The following is a 14,418-nucleotide window of genomic DNA, read 5'->3' as shown; positions in this document are numbered from 1 at the left end:
TTATCTTGATTCCTTTAATTACTGATAATCTAATCAGTGCTGAAAATTGTTCATTTACAACAGCTATTTTGTAGTGCTTCCTCTGAATTTTGCCAATTTTTTTTTTACAATGACATTGATGAGGTTTGAATCTAGAAATTATCCAAACCTATCATCACTGGACCAATATTCCACCTCGAGAAACTTTAAATCTAGTACACATTTAACAATAAACAATATATGCTCTCATCTCTAGTTGTGCTTTGATCTCAAACACAATCTTATCTTTTTCTTAGATAACTACTTTTATTCCTACTTTTCATCTAATAAAAGTGCATTGCTCTCAAATCCCTATGCATTGGTTTAAGAGATTTTATTTAGGAGTAATATTTTAAACTTAATGTGTCTTCCAAAGTAACAAGAATCTCTTTTTGCTTGCAAAAGTGTCCTGTGACAGTGGAGTACTAGACTGAAAAGTCTGAATTCAGCATAAGAATATTAATCATTGTCTCGGTCTCACTTTTTTTTCACCCTCATCTTCGTTTCTGTTGAAAAAAGTTTTTGTTTCTGATCTTTGTCTAGTAATTTGAATATTTTTAATTAGTACTAAGAGGTTGTAAAAGCTCTAGATTATCGAGAAAGAAACATGTTACTCGGTCTTATTCTCAACTCTCCTAGAAGAAAATGATTTCATTTTTCTTTCACTGGTCTCCAACCAGTAGGACAAATTCCAAGGTCTAAACAAACATTTCTTGACATTCTCCTCTTTCTTTGTTTCTATCCTTGACCATATATTTCTACAAGTGTTACATAGTTTATAACACTATACATAATACTATTTCTTTCTCACACTTTTTTTCTTTTAGTTATAAAAAAGTTATACAAATTTGTTGTTTAAGTACACTTTCAACTAAAGTTTGCAACGGCTTTAACTATTCATAGATTTGTTATTATATCATCCACAATGCCTACCATTAACTCTTCCACTTTTCCATGTTCTTTGGCTATTTTGGTGGGGAATCCATCCAAATACAAACATCTTCTAGAACCCATGTTGTTTCTTTTATGCTCCTCCACTAAGTGTAGCTAAGGGTGTGTTTCCCTCTTTATCATGTTACAAATGATTCAAGGGGAAATATCTTGCCTTCAAAGTCTTGTTCTTGCCTACTAAGGAGTCATGATTCTGAATTAGTCTCTAGTCTCCACCACCCTTGTTTTGCAATAGCTACTTATTGTGATTCTTAATCTCTGACCCAATCAATTCTTCTTTCTCGCTCCACCTAAATCTGGAAATTATAGATTCTATATGAAGATCACACAGCCTATATGGTAGAAGTCATAATTTGGGGTTTTCCCAGTCACATTTTTAATGAGAACCTCTTTTAGACAACACACTTGCACAAAATACACATGACATTTAGATCAACCCCTTAATTTTTTTTCCAATTTCAACATTTTTTATTATTAAATATCCCATGTTAGTAGTATTTACAACCAATGACCTAAAACTTCAATGAATTAACCTATAATAGCTTGTCTTTGTCATTAGGTTCATTTCCCCTACATTTTTGTTCACCCTCCTAACTAATTATAATGATATAGTGATATTACTTAGATTATTCATTCTGTACTTCTTCACCCACATCTTGACTCCGTTATATTCTTAATAATTGAATTCCTAACTTACCAATTATAATCTATAGATGCCCTTAAAGTGTTTTGAATGTTGATCGTTGCTTAATAAAAGCATAGGAATAAAAAAATGATGGAAATGCTAGCCGCGGCCCATGGAAACAGAGAATATCCTGCGTTACAATTGGGCTTTATACATGCAATTACTTGCGCCCATGCGGCCTAACAAATTACTTGTGTTTGTGCTCATTCACTTTTGGTGGTCCTAGTTTGTTTGCTTTTTCTTTTGTATTATGATTTGTGAGTAGATTATTTGTTTTATATTGTAATTAGATCACTTTGCAATTAGACTTAATTAAATACATATTTACGATTAAAAATAAATACACATTTGGGTACAAATCATAAGTATCTTTTATGAGAGTCATTATAAATAATAAGTTTTTCAAACTCAAAATTTGAAATTGAGATCATAAATAAAGTTAAAATAATCTCATGTTAATTGATTGATGTGTGTGATAATTAACTGTCATAAAAGTTGAATGTTATAAAATTTGTGATTCTATCATAAAAGTTGAATTTGATGTTGTATAATTATTTATAGATTTTTTTTTGTTAAGGTTGGTGCATTAACAAAATCTAAGAAAATAGAGACAGAAGTTAAAATACACTTTTGTTATAATTGGAAATGGAGAAAGTATTTCATCTCTAATTAGAGATAAAATTAGATGAAGAAATTATAATGTTTCCAAAATCCAAGAAGCAAGAAATATATATATATATATATATATATATATATATATATATATATATATATATATATATATATATATATCGTTTCCAAAATTCTTTAAAGATTTGAATTATAAAGATTTTTTTCCTTCCATGCATATAATAACGACCTAGGTCCTAAATTATGCTATCTCCGATCGAATTAGTTGTCTAATTTTCAACAAAATTAAACCTGAATCCAATCACCCAGAAACTTGACTGAGAAGCTTAACTGTGAACCTCAATTAATGATCATTAATGCTTTCTACTGAACTAAGAAAATCAATAAACGCTAATGATGCTTTCTATTTAACTGAGAACTGTAGAAACGATATATTATTCATTTTGATTTGGTATGATGCTAGGGCCGGGGTCGACTTAACAAATCATGCAGTCATGCTCTAGGAACCATCAAAATTTTGTGGTTTAGGAATCATTTGAAAGTTGAAATCATCAATTAATAAACCAACAAATATTTTTCTCTAGAGTTCCGAATTATTATTTTTTCTTTTAGGAAATTCTCATAAGCCAAAGTTGTGAGATTGACCCTTGAACAGGATTTGTAGTTAGGCAAAGCTCGATCTCAGCGTAATAACTTATAAATTCAAATGATTGATATTGTAAATAAAGTTGATCTAAAATAATAATATGCTTTCACTATGAACAATCACTGTTGGTTTGAGGCCTAATTGCTAACTTTATGGTTTAGTTTTTTAATTTTATTTCTAATTTATTAATCTTTTAGAAATCCAACTACCTTTTTTTTTCAATTATACTTTCATTTTATGATTTAGTTGGAAATTAATAATTGGGAGAAATGCAATTTATGATTTTTAGTTGGAGTAGAGGATTGAATAAGGATATTTTGATTAAAGTATATGTCAATTAATTATTTTAATATGTGTATATTAACCTTAAACATTATATGAATTATATATAAGCATCATATATATGAGAAAGTAAATACCTCATGCAGAAAGAATATTCCGTATTTTATTCCTACTTGATGAGTCAATAATTAATAACAATTAACAAATAAGACCATCTTGTTATTGTACATGCACAAACTATATCTAAAGACGTGTTTCTGTCTGCATGTAGAAGATATACATAACATGATTATGGAGGAAACGTGGAACTGAACCATGGATGTGATCAATTGGAAATTACTATCAAAAGTAAAGGAAAATGTTGGTGTACAACATAGAGCAATAGTAGTGCACATGCTAGAAGTTTTGTAGTCTCTTCTGAAAATGAAAGACACATATTAATCAAGGGGAACACGGTTGTATAAACCAAAAAAAGAAACCAATAACTAGGCATATTTGCAATTTGCCACAAATTATGCACAGAAGAAAAGAAGCAACTAATAAATAACAACCATTGAATCTTGTATAGTAGGGTCACTTTCCTAAAGAGCCTGCAACACTAAATCCACACTACAAAAATACAAAACCTGAATATATAGTTATTGGGAAAGATAAATAAATAAGAAAGCTCAGTTCATGAAATGGGACTTGGGCCGGGGGAAAAAATGTGGGGATAAGGAGGAGAGGATTGCTTTACAGTATAAAAATATCATCTTAGCTCATAAAATATTTGAGATTGATATTTTTAAAAAGATACTTTTAATTTATTTACTAATAAAAAATATAATTTTATTTTTGAAAGATAAATAATATTTATGAATTTATAATAATTCATACCCATTATTCTACCAACTAAATTAAACCCCTCAATATAATATTTATCCATTTATTTTTTAGAAACTAAATCAATGTTAAAAAAAATTAAAAAATTATTTTTTCATCTTTTATAGATGTTTCTTTTATCTTTTGAGGAATTAATATTTAATATGATTGATTTTAATTTTTCTAAAAGAATAAAATAGTGTTATTCATCAATGAGCATATGATCAATTTATTATATTGTGTTCTAATATAATTAGTGATTTTAAATTTAAATCTTAATTATATAATTTCATTACATATTCAAGATGAGAAATTAATTATTTTTTATAATTATTACCCTACTCGAGCAATATTATTTCTCTAGTGTGTAGGTATAGAAAAGAATGGTGTTGCTGAATGTGTGATTAAGTAACATGATGATGGCGATGTATGATTATACATAGAAGATCGTGTTGGATATGGTAGGAGGGAGTTTTCAGTTAATGGATGTTAAGGTTGAAATATGGACAACATGTGAGGGAGGGATTAATTCAGGATAGATTTTGAACATTGAGCTTCTCAAAAGACGCACACTTTTAGATTTATTTATTTATTTTTATTTTTAAATCACATTGAGTTTCACACCAATTATCCAAGTGGACTATTTCAGACTTTAAAAATAAATAAATAATATATACATTAATAATATTTTTATATTATAATCTATTTTTTTTATATCTTATTATAGTTTTGGTTGATTACTAATTTATGTTATTGAACTTAACTAATTATTTTTAATTTTTTTAATTTTAGTTATATTTTTTCATTCATTAAATTTGAACTTAAAATTTTATTTAAAAAATTTCAATTCATTTTTATTTAGATTAACAATATTATTTTGGTTCACAAGATATATGTATAATAAGCTTGTTAGTTTTTATAGTAATTGTTTTAAAAATTGTTAAAAGTATTTTTTAATTAATTAATGATGTGAAAACTTTTACACCAATAATACTCGTTTGTTAAATTCTTTTAAAAACTATATAAACTTTCCTTTTCCGCTTACCATGCATTACAGCTGTATATATGTTCCTTTGAAAAGAAAAAACATGAAACTCATCCATCAGACAGCTTCAAATTCGTAAAACTTCACGAAAAATCTGTCAATTTTCACTTTTAATTATCGCTCGGAATGTTTGAGTGTCTTGCTATTTTATATCTGATTAATTTACTTGAATGAACTGTTTAAAAGGATAAATTTCTCACTGTATTATTCATTTATTTTGTTCATGAAACTTTCCATATCTAGCTTGTTAAGAAAAGTCAAATTGTTTAAAATTTAGGAGTGTATTAGATTGAGATTTTTAAAAGATTATATAAGAATGTAATGATGTATAAGATTTAAAAAAAAAATATTTTTACAATCGAGAATTTAGGGGTAGTTAATTCTGATTATGATACATTTGTTTTATTAGTAGTTCAATGTGTTGATTGAGTTGTGGTCCTGTGCGTTCAACGTGTCTCCAACAATTGGCTATTCAAGAATTATGGCTAACTTGCGAGTGAATAGAATATTTTGATTCTTCTCTTTGTATATATTTTATAAATTAGTCTCTATATTTTTTAAATATAAAAAATAATTTCTATTTTTTATAAGTTTTACAAAATAATTCTTATCGTTAAATTTAAAAGTAACATTAGTGAAAAGAGATCAAAATATCTATTTACTTCTGACTTAGCCCATAACGAGTGACTAACCTTTTATTGTTGGTTTTGAGTGACTAACCTTTTATTGTTGGTTTTGTTGGACCTGTAGCTTTATTGTTGATTAAACTCTCTATTGGGTTGGTACCCCTGGTACCATTTTAATACATAAAATCCTTATTAGCTGATAAAAAAACTTTTACAATAGAGAATTTGTAGTTTAATTTTTAGTATATTTATATTAAAAAAATTAAAAGATTTGGAAGACCTTAATAAATTTATAAGATTGAAAAGAATTCCATAGATTATCAAAAAATATTCAAAGTTTCAAGGATCTATGAAAAAGATAACAAAGAAATTATGGTTTGAATAAAGAAAAATAAAACCAATATAATTTTTTCAATCTTTTAATAAAAAAATAAAACCAATATTGCTTAATTCTTCATGTTGTCCTAATTAGTAGCATTTTCCCACATATTTAAAGCTATAATAGCCTTTTCGTGTATTAATATCTTCTCATTTTTACTCTTGAGTTTAAATAATAGGTTCAAAATTATGATATTAGGTAATTAGTAATATTGAAGATGAAGATTTGTTGTCCAAAACAAATTGAAAAAGTTAAAAACAAAAACAAAAGCTAAAAAGCTTTTAGCTGATTGTTGAGAAGGTATGTAGGATTGGAAGAAAAAAATTACCAAGTATGGTACTGTATGACCTAATTCAATGAAAAGAGAAGGGATTATGAATTATGTGTAATATATGAGATAAAGAAAATGAGAGAAAGAAAAGTTTCATTATTGACAGAAATATTAAAGAGTAATACTACTAGATTTTGTTTTCATTCTAAAAAATCTCGATTGTTCTAATTAAATATCACACAAGACTTAGTTAATTATATCATTTAAACATTTTAATTAAATATTACAAGATATTTTTTTATAAAGAAAAATCTTTTAAAATATTTTAAATTCTTAATTCAGTATATTCATGGGCACAAAATTGATCAATGTAATGATCATTGAATTTCTTTTTTGAAATATCATATTACTAGAAAATATCTATGTGATATAGGACTATTTTTTTTTAACTTATGTTAAAAATAAAGTAAATTTGGGAGAAAATAATAATATAAAAAATTAAATTTAAAGTATATATTATTAAGAATTTTTTGTGTGTATACATTATTAATATTTAAGATTAAGAAGAAATTTTAACGTAAAATAAAAAATAATAATATTTGAATTTGAGATTTATGAATTTAAAATTTTAATATAAAAAATTTAACAAGAAAGAAAATTTTGAAATAATTAATGGTTTGAATTTGTTTTTTTATAAAAAATATATAAAATAAACATAAAAAACAGAACATGATAAAAGATGTCTGGCATTTACGATAAAGACTTAAATTTATAATATAGAAGTTAAGAAATTGGAGCCCTAATAAGTCCAAGTTTTTATTTTTTTATTTTTTTCAAATAAAGGTTATACCTAATAACTACATTGAGTTTGTGGCTACCCAACAACATTACTATTGGCCTTGTTCAAGTTCAACTTACCACCACGGAAGTTCCCTTATCCGTACGAAATGTATCACTTCTCAACTATATACATTTTAATAATAATAATATGAGATTAAACTACAGTCACATTAGATACGATTTTAAGACCTTTTCGGGAAAACGATGGTTTTATTCATTGCATACAGCCACATTAGATCAAATGCAAATAATAATACATTCAAGATGTTAATATATTCATTGAAATAAGTTATAAAAAAATCGACACATTTACATAATTACGATAGTTATTTTTTTTACAAGAGAATATAAAAAATCTGCAATAGGAAAAAAAAGAAAAAAAAAAGAATTCAACTGCAGTTGAATTATACTTAAATTAATGTTAATCAAAATTTTATAGGATTTAAACCACTAAAAATATTTGATTAAGTGGTCATATACATTTAATGTCACCTTTTGACTGAAAATGATCTTAAATTAATGTAAATTTTCTTAATCTTAATTTACATTATATATATTTTGATCAAAATAACTATGAAAATGATCGAACCTTGGCCTAAGTTCATAGATATATGTCTTTTAGGGAACTCCATTTATCATGAGTTCCATGACCCATCATAAGAACTCATCTCATGGCAATCTCATAATTAACCTCAAAAAAAAAAAATCTTTCAACATATAGTTGTGGGTGGGCAGGGCCTTCAATTTTTCAAAACCTTGTAATTACATTAAACACAATGCACAACAACATATTATATTTTGTTTATATAAATTCGATCAACAAAGACAATATCTGTGATAGATAACCAAAACAACCTGGACAGGTAGCCCTGTAACCATATGCTATATATGCAAAAGCAAGAGACTCTATTTAAGTAGTACAATAATAATAATACTATTAGTAGTCTTCATTCGATGAACAATATTGGTCCAATCCAAACAGGAGGAGGAACATTAGGGTATACACAAAATTATTTGACTTAACATGCAATAATAACGAAACAACAGCTATGTCACGTAGATATTCCATGAGACATACGTGACCAGCACCACCTAACGGGGCTCTAATAATCAAACAAATGATGGAACCTTGTGAGGCCTATATCTAATTTCTCCTTCCCCTTTGGATGCAAATCATTTATTGCACCTTCCAAGTGTTGAAAATGAGGCTTCTTACCCACTTGGTTTCTTGTCTTTTGACACAGAAAAAAAAATACCATAGAATAAAAATAAAAATATATACTTATATGCCTTATTTCCCTCTCTCGTGTTTAACGCTAAAAAAACTAGCCTAACCCCTTCTTAAGCAACCCCCCCTTTTTTTGTCACTTCCTCTTGTTGGTTTAAAGGACGATTAACACAATAAACCTTTACAGCAATATCACATCAACTTGTCATCTTATAATTGAATTGTGTATGTAACAAAAAAAATAAAATTCAGAAGAGGGTACCTTCCTTTCCTTTCTTGTCATGGAGGTGGAGAATGATCAGAAGCCAAGAAGATATCATCAAAGGCTACGCAATTGGTTCAATAGCAAGCAAAAGGAAGATAGGCCATCATCATTCAGTTTGAATGAAATACAAGGTTCTTTATTGATTATGTACATATATATGTTCCTTATGTGTATCTATGCTCTTATACTTCAAAGACTTGAATTAATTTTGGGGGTGCATGCACCATGTATTTCAGATGGAGTAGAAGATGAAAGTGATGATTATGAGGGCAATCTCTCCCTGCGCTCATTGGAATTAGATCCATGCATTTCAACAAATAAACTAAGGTAAATTAATTAATTACTTCTGTATTTGTAAATTAATCTTCTGGGTAGGCCTCGGCTGGCAGCTCCAGCATATCATTGACACCTTCGCGAGGTAGTATTGGGGTGTCTCCTCATCTAATATATTTTTTTTATCAACTATGATATATATATATGTGTGTAGTTCTTCCCATTTGACTCATTTTAGTCTATGGTTTTTATTTGTGTGACATAGATATAGTTCTGTGCATATTTCAGGGTCTTTGTTGGTACTTGGAATGTTGCTGGAAGATCTCCTGTAGGAAGTTTGGCTGTTGACTTGGATGAGTGGTTGAATCTCAAGAATGCTGCAGATATATATGTTCTTGGGTATGTATATAAATACTAATTACTAATTGGAATCATTTTCTTGAAAAAAGTAATACCCTCTACTGATTTTTTTAATTTTTTTTAGTTAATCGGAGGATAAGGAGTTCACAAATTTAGCCTAATTAATTTAGATAAAATCCTCAATATTGTATTTGATTAGAACTTTCTTTTCTGAATCTTGTCAGGTTTCAAGAGATTGTACCTTTGAAGACCTTAACTGTGATAGGAGCAGAGGATCCAGCTGTGGCAACTAGCTGGAACCAGCTAATAGGAAAAACACTGAATGCCAAGTTTGGATGCCCTTGGATGACACCAATGCAGAATTCTTCATCATGTGATGATGATGACAATAATTATCAGTATGTGGAGAATCCAAACACAAAAGGTGGCAACAACAACAACAGAAATAATGATAAGTACACACTGGTGGCCAGCAAGAAGATGGTTGGAGTGTTCATAAGTGTGTGGATGAGGGAAGAGGTGTTGAGGAATCATAGTGTCTCAAATGTGAGAGTGTGCTCAGTGGCATGTGGGGTGATGGGGTATTTGGGAAACAAAGGATCAGTGGCAGTTAGCATGTCAATTGAAGGGACAAGTTTTTGTTTTGTAGCAGCACACTTAGCATCTGGGGAGAAGAAGGGTGATGAAGGGAGAAGGAACCATCAGGTAGCAGAGATTTTTAGGAGAACATCTTTTTCTAGGACCACAAAAGACCATAATCATTTTCCTCTAACCATCTTAGGCCACGAGTAAGTTTGTCTCTACTCTGCATTTCACAACTAGTATTTATTGTTCTCACAAGTAATTAATAGTATTTTGATTTAATTTCATTTTAATCTCTCTTTACTATCTTATATTTAATGGAACTGTTGATATAACAGCAGAATGCTGATGTGGATGTGTAATAGAGGGTCAAGTTGGTATTTCTGTCAAATATTGAATATTAAGTTAATAAATGAACTAAAATTACAATTAAAGAATTAGGAGACTAAATACATTAAAAAAGTAGAAGGGACAAATTAGAGAAATAATGATAACAAGGGATCAAAACTGTAATTAATTATTAACTCTAAATTTTTTTACTTTTAATTCTCTAATTATTGTTTTTAGGATAATGATTAATAAAACTGGTTTTGTTTCTGTTGGTTAGAACATTTTGAATTGTCTTCAATTAAACCTAAATCCGTTTCATGGGGACTGTATCATTTAGCAGGAGAAAAAAGAGTGTTGAATAGTGCTAGAGAGAATCTTCTGGGTTGCCAATTAAATCAAAACCAACCTGAAAATCAATTATACCATAGAGTTTGTATTTAATACCGATCCAATAATTGAAGATATGATTTTAAATTGCAGCTCAAGTAATAAATGTTGTGATAAAAAAGTAAATGATGAGCTCAAAATTTATGGATGTTGACACAGTGGAAAAATGGGATATATCATATATCTTGTGTACCAGCAGGTCATTTTCAATTATGAGATATCTAAGTCCACTAAAAAACATAACTCGTGTGGTAGCTAGAGTTTTGTCAATTAAATTGAGTAACATGGCTTGAATTTCCTCCTACATGCTATAAAATTCTTAGCCTGCATCATAAAAAGAAATCACTCTGTACTCTAGTGTATACACCCAGCTAACTAGGTAGTACTCCTATGTGTTCCGTTTAGGAATTAAAGAAAAAGAAAATAAAGTGAAAGAAAAAAAAGGTACACACGTCATATTTTCTTTTTTAGGATTTTTTTGTTAAAAATAAAAAATTATTGTATGGCCACTCTATTGTTAATGTCTTGGGTCCTTTACCCACATAAGTTCTTAGACCTTATTTTTCAGATCAATTATTTGATTGATGGAATTGGTTTCCCAATTTATTATTCATAATTATTGGTACTGATTAAACAAAAAACTAATTAGTCACTAATTAACTACAGCATCTTCTCACAAAAAAAAACCCAGTATCTCACTAACTATAATTAACATTTATCTCTAAGTTACAAAACCAATAATATACGAAAATGCCCAACAAATATAATGCGAATAGAGAGAAAAATATGAATGTCGATTAAAACCTCATGTTGTTCCTTAACACTATCCACCATTACTGTGCTTTTTATAAAATGATATAATTTGTCTGTATACGTGAATTAAAACTACAAGTCCAAAACATGATCCAACATTTTAACTAAATCCATAACTATCAATAAAATGTAAGGCAATTATTGTCTCCATAAAATTTCTAGGAAAAAAAATGTGTTTCCTAATCCTGTATTTTCAGTCAAACATTGTCAAAGTTCTTATACTTTCATACTTATAAATTTGGTTTTCAAACTTTAAAAGATATATAAATTTAGTCCCTACATAAACACTTTTCTTTCTAATTTAGTTAAGTCTCTATATGTGCAACACAACATGTTATGTTAATTGTTAACCATGTTGCATTCTGATTTATACCAGCCGTATATTCTGGTTCGGGGATCTCAACTATAGGCTATACTTGGAGGACAATTTTGCCAGACATTTGATAAGAAAGCAAGATTGGAAGGCTTTGCAAGAGTTTGACCAGCTCCAGAAAGAACTAGAAGAAGGTGGAGTATTCGAGGGTTGGAAAGAGGGTGACATAGAATTCGCTCCAACATATAAATACTCATCCTCCACTACCAATAGATACTGTGGTAGCCTCCCTAGTAGATCCGGAGAAAAACAAAGAACTCCAGCATGGTATATATATAGTAACCACTCACTCATACTTGTCTTTTGTATGTTTTGTTGCTTATATACACTAATATAATTAGTCTATGGGGGATAACATATAGAGTTTTTACACTCCTATAATGTTGAATTACATATTATCATATCATGTATGATAAAATTATTGTTTTCTTTAGTCACTCTTAAAAGTCAACATTAATGATTTTTAACATGTAAAGTTTTTACACTAGTGTTGAATCACAAATTATAATGCATGATAACTTTATTGATTTTTCAAATTATTTTTAAAAGTCATATCATTAATGATTTTTGAATAATTGATAGTATTTTTTTTTACGTTGAGAATAAATAGAACTAAATTCTAATAGTATAGGTCATGGATTTGTTGCATCATACATGAATTTGTTTCCATCATAAAAAATATTAAACAAGTTGTTACTTAATTAATTACATGTGGGCAGGTGTGATAGAATTCTATGGTATGGTAAAGGAGTGGAGCAACTTCACTATTTTCGGAGTGAAAGCAAGTTCTCTGATCATCGTCCTGTTTCAGCACTTTTCTCTACACAAATTGAAATTAAATCATCTAATAGAGGACTGATGGAGTTACATAATATCCCCCCAACAATGTTGAATCCCAAGAATGTAAGTTCTCGGTGCTCTTTGTAAGAGTTATTATTTAATCCACCAGAGTTAAATATGATTTTGTTAACATGGGTTATGTTAAGAATACAAAAGTGAGAAATCATGTTAATAAAATAAAGGTAAAATTGTATTTTTATCCCTTAATTATTTTTAATTTCGATTTTGGTCTTCCTTTAAAATTATTGACGCATTCATTTCTCCGATTATATTCAATCCCGTAAATGTGATTTTCAAGTCCAGATTTAGACGTTGACTGTTACAAATGAACGTTGATCGTCACGTGTCACATGTCAGTTCTGATTGGACGATGACGGTCACATATCAGGTTCTGATTGGACGTTGACTCTATGGACGATGAAACTGTATTGTTGTTGTCAACTTCCAATCAGAACTGACACGTGGTAGTCATCGTCCAATTAGAATGTGATACGTAACAGTCAACGTTGTAACAATCAACGTCTAAATCTGGACTTGGTGATTACATTTACGAACATAATTAGAGGACTAAATGTGTTAAATAATTTTAAAGGGAAACCAAAATTGAAATTAAAAATAACTAGGGGAACGAAATTTACAATTTTACCTAAAATAAAACAAACTATATAAAAAAGTGTTCATATTCTTAGCTCATGATTTCCATTAATTGTGGCAGGGGATGAACAGAGGAGATGAAGACGGAAAATCTTCCTTATTATCATTGTTAACGAAGAATTTACAAGGCTTCTAACACTAGCAAATAAAACTTTAGATTAAAGGGGTGACACAAATTTTCAGTCAGGTCACGGTCATCACAAAAATGACACATAATTGCTTTTCCTAAAACCCAACATTTTTTTGGATAGCAGGATTTGGAAGGTTATTGTTAGATGGCAAGCCATGGTAAATACAATTGGTGTTGATAATCAAGGTGGATGTTAGGTCTATTGTGGAAAGGTCTAAGTCCAATTAAGAAAAAATTACAATATAAATTTTGTGAATTATACAAATATCATTGATCAGAAACTAGTGGAATCTAACAAAACTAATATAAAAAAGAATATTTGGTTCATTGCGTTTCCAAACTTTTCTCATTTTCTATTCCTATGCAAAATTGTCCTGATTCATCATTGCAATAATACAAGGCCTTTTCGAATTTAGACCATGCAACACGAACAAAGCAGGTCTCATTGCAACGCGATAACAAAATTTCAGGGTTGGTTTGTTTTAAATTGGGTAGAATTAACTATGATAGAAATAATTTTAAAATAATCGAGATTTGTATCTAAACTCATTATAAATTTTACATTGTAATTGAAACCTGTGACATGTAAGAGGAATTGATTCTGGTTGTAAAACAAACAAGCCCTTGAATTAGACAAATTATTGTATGGTCTGATATTATTATGTGTCTATGGTGTAAGCATTCTTGTGATATGCACGTGACTTTTACGAACTTTTTTTTATATTGTAAACTAGAAACTTGCCCGTGCTATTTGATAATATATGTTGGTAATTTAATTATATTAAAGAAATTGCAAACGATATTAACCAAGTTAACATTTGAACGAAATGAGATCCCATATATATATATATATATATATATATATATATATATATATATATATATATTGTGATGACATATTATATATGGTATGCCATATATGATTAGCATAAAAATAAGGTTGAATTAC

At 28.7% G+C, this 14,418-nt stretch overlaps 1 protein-coding gene across 1 annotated transcript; it reads left to right on the top strand.

The window, feature by feature from the left end:
* The first annotated feature begins 8,136 nt into the window (after positions 1–8,136).
* LOC114398997 (type I inositol polyphosphate 5-phosphatase 2-like) lies at positions 8,137–14,137 on the top strand. Its single transcript, XM_028361093.1, has 7 exons — positions 8,137–8,858; positions 8,964–9,054; positions 9,289–9,399; positions 9,585–10,148; positions 11,849–12,112; positions 12,565–12,748; positions 13,401–14,137. The coding sequence occupies exons 1-7, from the start codon at positions 8,744–8,746 to the stop codon at positions 13,473–13,475; spliced, it is 1,404 nt and encodes a 467-aa protein (XP_028216894.1). The 5' UTR covers positions 8,137–8,743; the 3' UTR covers positions 13,476–14,137.
* Positions 14,138–14,418: the final 281 nt, after the last annotated feature.

Source organism: Glycine soja, chromosome 19, assembly GCF_004193775.1.
Source record: "Glycine soja cultivar W05 chromosome 19, ASM419377v2, whole genome shotgun sequence".
NCBI classification, from domain to species: Eukaryota; Viridiplantae; Streptophyta; class Magnoliopsida; order Fabales; family Fabaceae; genus Glycine; species Glycine soja.
Note: the sequence above shows the minus strand (reverse complement) of the source record. Positions and strands in the feature narration are given on the sequence as shown.

Excerpts from the sequence above, each read along its gene's own strand:
- LOC114398997 (XM_028361093.1), top strand. The coding sequence starts at position 8,744 with ATGGAGGTGGAGAATGATCAGAAGCCAAGAAGATATCATCAAAGGCTA. Across the intron at positions 9,055-9,288 it reads ATTTCAACAAATAAACTAAG|GGTCTTTGTTGGTACTTGGA; the intron begins GTAAATTAATTA and ends TGCATATTTCAG. Across the intron at positions 9,400-9,584 it reads GCAGATATATATGTTCTTGG|GTTTCAAGAGATTGTACCTT; the intron begins GTATGTATATAA and ends GAATCTTGTCAG.